At 36.5% G+C, this 5,050-nt stretch overlaps 1 protein-coding gene across 1 annotated transcript; it reads left to right on the top strand.

Annotated features, from left to right (window-relative positions):
- Positions 1-507: 507 nt before the first annotated feature.
- LOC131535262 (matrix metalloproteinase-28-like) lies at positions 508-3,782 on the top strand (the record flags this gene model as incomplete). Its single annotated transcript, XM_058768207.1, has 3 exons — positions 508-731; positions 2,337-2,413; positions 3,619-3,782. Coding segments are annotated over exons 1-3 (325 nt in total), but the record flags the coding sequence as incomplete, so codon positions are not given.
- Between the last annotated feature and the right edge of the window lie 1,268 nt (positions 3,783-5,050).

Here is a 5,050-nt window from a genome sequence, read left to right as displayed (position 1 = left end):
ATCCGCACTCCTGACGTCTGGTCGGCTCAGTTACAATCGGAGTGCAGTTACCCAGCTATAGGCTCTCTCAAAATTATGAACAAACGTTAAGAGAATGTTCATTTCAAGTTAACTAACGTTCACAAGAACATTATGTATAAATTGAGCATGGAGCGTTTTTCTGACAAATTTTAGTTGGACGTTCGGTGTTTTAGAGAACGTTTAAATATCCCATAATGTTCGCAAAACAATAAAATGGAATGTTCTCTTTAATGTTGTCTAACATTCACATAACCAAGAATAAAGGTTTTTAAATACCTGAACGTGTTTAATTAATTTAATTTGTAATGCATTTTATTTTATTTTTTGTCATGACGTTTTGAACGCTCAGAGAACATTCAGATATAACGTTTTCCTAAGCTAATGGAAAGTTAGCGAACTGTTCTTAGAAATTATTTTTGATAGTTGGGTAGGTTCGTTCACGCAAGCACGAGTGTCTCTGAACTCATCAGACTCTGGATCAGCGCGCTCTGGAGGCGGACCGCGCGCAGGGGAGTCGCTGCTTTCAGAGCCGTTCAGCGTGAACTGCGGCGCTCTTCCCTTGGGTTTATCGTGATGGGATCTATTTTCATGAGGTGCTTTTATAAATAAAGAGTGAACGCACGCAGATGGAGGTGTTTGTGCTGCTGTCAGCGCTGTTATGCGTTCAGACCGCCGTCAGCTCTCCAGTCTCCACAGCTGCTCAGGCTCAGGTGAGATCATTCTGTTCTTCTGTCCCAACATAACGCCGTGGGTACGTTTAGATACGGACAAGGACTGTTGACTGATTTCTGTTTTACTTGCATCCCAGGATTAGATTAGGCTACATTATTTAATGATGCAACATTATTTAAAGTATACAAAAACTTTTCTTACAACGTTCTACTATATTTGTTCCCAAAATAAAAGTATTTGAACGTTAATTTTTATTATTCTGAAAACGGTTAAATGTCCAGTTTTCTTGTTGTGATTAAAGCGTTATTTAGATTGCAAAAATGTTTCTTACAACGTAACTTGTCACCCAGAATATAACGTTTCATTTAATATTTAAACGTTAAAATATCCATTTTTGTTGTCGTGATTATAAAGTTATTTAAATGTTAAAGAACATGTTTATCAAGTACAAACTGAGATTTTTTTTCTCTCAACGCCATGACAACGTATATCAAATATTAATAAGGATATAAGACCGTTCCATAAGAACGTTTTCTCCTAACATTTATATAACATTTAAAAAACGTTAGTGGAAGTTGTTGTTACCGTTCCCTGTTGGGATATAGCCTTTATCTAACTAACTGTCTCTGTTTCCTGATATTCTTGAAAGCGTCTAAGCCTCAATGATTCCAGTAAATTCATGCTTTTAAGAAAAGTCATGCTTTTAGGTATACAAAAGCATGCAAACATTTTGGAGACATGTATTGTCCTGCTGTGCCTCTCAGCTATGGAAAACGAGCCTGTTTTGTGGTCAGAATAATTGGCACAGCCATAAACTACAATTAACCCAAAGAAGCATTTCCATTGTGAGCACTGTCATTACATGCTTCTGTCTCCAGAACTGAGAAACATTTACATGACAGCTGCACAATCAAACAGTAAATAAAAACAGCCACTGATTGATGGTTTCAGTGTGATTTTTAGTTTATAAGTTTCTTCTCCTGATTATACTCTGGCAGACTTGTTCAAAGTATAAACAATGATTCTGTGCACGTGTTGAAATCTGGGTTCCTCTATAAAGTTGTTTCCGCTACTTTAATTATGTATTGCCTCACTTCAGATCAGTCAACATACTCTGTACCTGTGACCTCCAGTTCAGATCTACACTACACCTACACTACAGGCAAATATGCAGTTTACATGCCAGTACCTGACAGTGAGATATCCTCTCATGCACAGATCCAAAACTGATGCTTTCCACTGGAAAAAAAAGCAAAGCAAAGCATTTCCTTTAGTTTCTCCACAAACCAGTGTTTGGAAATGGGGCATTGCAGAGAGATATAATACCACACATTCTCAAATGAAACAGCTTTTTCCTTTCTGTATGGTCATTCTGCATTCTCATCTAGGGTTTTCACAACACAATAAAGGCCATCTTCTAAAGCATTTCAGAGGCACAAAGGCCCACATCTTCCTACAGATCTTCCTGTTTTATGCAGGGAACAACAAATGCTTCTGACCACCTCAATCAATGCTCATGTGGGTATTGACTGTTGTGTCTGTGTTACAAATACTTCATTTCAAAATATGCTTTGTTTACGGTGCTCTGATATATCAGCATGTCTCAGATGTAGATTGAGGAGTAATGGCGATAAAATGCGCAGGGTTTTCTGGAGCGATATGGATACCTGCACAAGGAGAATGAATCTCACAGCACAGCTGAAGTCAAGTCTGCCATCAGGTAAACCTGTGACGTTGTTTTCGCAATGCTTTAGTTGAGTTACAGGGACTTTGGTTTTTGTCATCTGTTGAAATACACTAAGTGTAGAGGTGGGAGAATGAAAGCTGATGTGTTTTTGTTTGTTTGTCTGTTTTATCATTACTGTATGATCACTCTCTGGATGTCAGTTCATCGTCTTCTGATATGCAAATGTAATATAACACTTTTCCATATGAAATATGGGTGTTACAATTTACTGATATTGGCGATATGCATGATATTTCAAAATGAAAAATACTTATCTCTCAATTGTAATTTATGTTTTATTCATACAACAGTATTTTTTTTCTTATTTTCTCAGTATTTATATAGATCGTTATAGAATACATTGTTATGTCTCTTAATAGATCAATAGGACTAATATTTTTTTTTATCTCTTAATAAAACAATAGGATTAATATTTCAATCTCTTAGAAAACAATAGTATGCATATTTTAATCTCTCAATAAAACAATAGGAATAACATTTTAATCTCTCAATAAAACAATAGGATTCGTTTTTTAATCTTTCAATGGATCAATAGGATTAACATTTTAATCTTAATTCTCTCAATAGATTTAATATATTTAATAGATTTAATCTCTCAATAGGTCAAAAGGACTACTATTTTAATCTCTCAATAAAACAATAGGGCTAATATTTTAATCTGTTTATTCATCAGGCAAATACAGACAGTTCCAACATTATTCAATTTAAAAAACACACATAACCAATCACTGCAATATGTGGACACACCGTTACCAATTACAATCAATGACATAATACATTATTAAACCTGCCTCAACATGTAGAAAGGAATGCATAGATTATGTACACATCCTCATCTGCACAGAAAATGTACATATGTGAAAATTATATATTGCTTTATAGGTAACATGTATGGCAATATCTCTCTTGTTTTAGAGCAATATATTTCATACATTACATTACCCTATGGGATCAGTGGATGTTTTTATTTCTTAATACATTTATTAATGTCCATAGCTGAAAGGCATAGCAGGACAATACATGTCACCAAAATTGCCTTATAAATCACATTTGGCAATATAACACTTGATATATGTCAATATGATAATATCATACCAGCTATCAAAAACACTGCAGTTGAATGATGTTAGCACTACTCCAGAGGAATGGGTTTGTGATGGAGCTCTGTTGTGTTTCAGAGAGTTTCAGTGGTTGTCTCAGCTGCCCGTCACTGGAGGACTGGACAGGGTCACTCTGGAGAAGATGAGCTCGCCCCGCTGCGGGGTTCAGGACACCTGGGGTCAAAGGGTCAGCAGCATCTTCACAGGCCGACAGCTCCGGAGGAAGCGTTCCGCTCAGACAGGTGAACACATTTCATATGCATTTGAACTTATGTTTATTAGAGTCATATCTAGAAGTGTTGGGAACACCCTAAAACTCTGAAGTCCACACATCACCTTCTCACGTGTGTCATGAAAGGGGTCATGAACTGCCATGAAGGTTTTTATTATTTTGTACTGTTCTCTGAGGTCCCTTTATAATGTTATCAAGATTTTTACATCAAATTCACAAAACCATTTCAGCAATATGGTGTTCTTTGTTCAGACAACTGAATTTCAAGAAGTTAGCATTTCTAAGTATTTGAGGCTCAAAAGCTTTCGTAAACTGGAAAATATGTAGTTTCCATTTGATTTAGTGCAATTTATTTATTGCAAAACAGTGATGAAAACTGAAAGAATGCATGCAGTTCCTGTTTTTGTTTGTTTTGTTAAAAAAGATTGATAAGTGGCAGACACAGCATTTTCAGTCAAACTGTGTTTTCTCAGATGCGGGAGTTGTGAGGTGGTTCTGCGGCTGCTGGGTGGGGTCCTAATAATGGATAAATACAGTGGGACTCATAATTACTGCCCATACTGAGCAAATACACGTCTAGCGGTTTAAAACATCCACTTCTGTAAAGACCCAAAGCAAAACACACACACAAACTCACACCTCGCCTCATGTTTACACTGAAACTACAAGAGCAGATCTTCACAAAACACTCATTCACTGATCATACCATACTCTGTTCGGTGTTTTCATTCAGGTCCTATGGCACTGAGGACTGTTTCACAGAAGACATTTTTATTAGACGGATTACAGTGAACACACATGTGCTTGAATCTTTTGGTCATACTGTACATGACAGATATCTCAGATTATTTTAAGTTAGTTATAGTAGCTCAGGCAGGTGGAAGGAGAATCAATGATACAATTAACAGAGGCTGCACTGAAATAAAGGCTCAGTGTATGTGTGTGAATTGGCACGTGAATCGTAAATTCAGACCTGTCACTTTGAAAACACGCTAATACTTCAGGAATGCAGCAGCATTGCTCTGAGTATGAGTGCGGTCATGTCAGTACCTGATGTCTGCAAACTCCTCTCACTAGGGGTTAATTAGCATAGACTTATTAGTGATGACAATCATTTCACACATCAGTTAAATCAAAGATTTGCTTTCAGTCACAGTACAAAACAAACTTGTGTTATCTCCATTGCATTTGGTCAAAACATTAACCTCACACTTTACAGGGCAGTATTTTTGCCTTACAAAAGGTGATTTCAAGGAAAAACAAATAAATGAACAAGAA

This window comes from Onychostoma macrolepis, unplaced genomic scaffold (assembly GCF_012432095.1).
Source record: "Onychostoma macrolepis isolate SWU-2019 unplaced genomic scaffold, ASM1243209v1 Scaffold226, whole genome shotgun sequence".
Lineage (NCBI taxonomy): Eukaryota > Metazoa > Chordata > Actinopteri > Cypriniformes > Cyprinidae > Onychostoma > Onychostoma macrolepis.
Note: the sequence above shows the minus strand (reverse complement) of the source record. Positions and strands in the feature narration are given on the sequence as shown.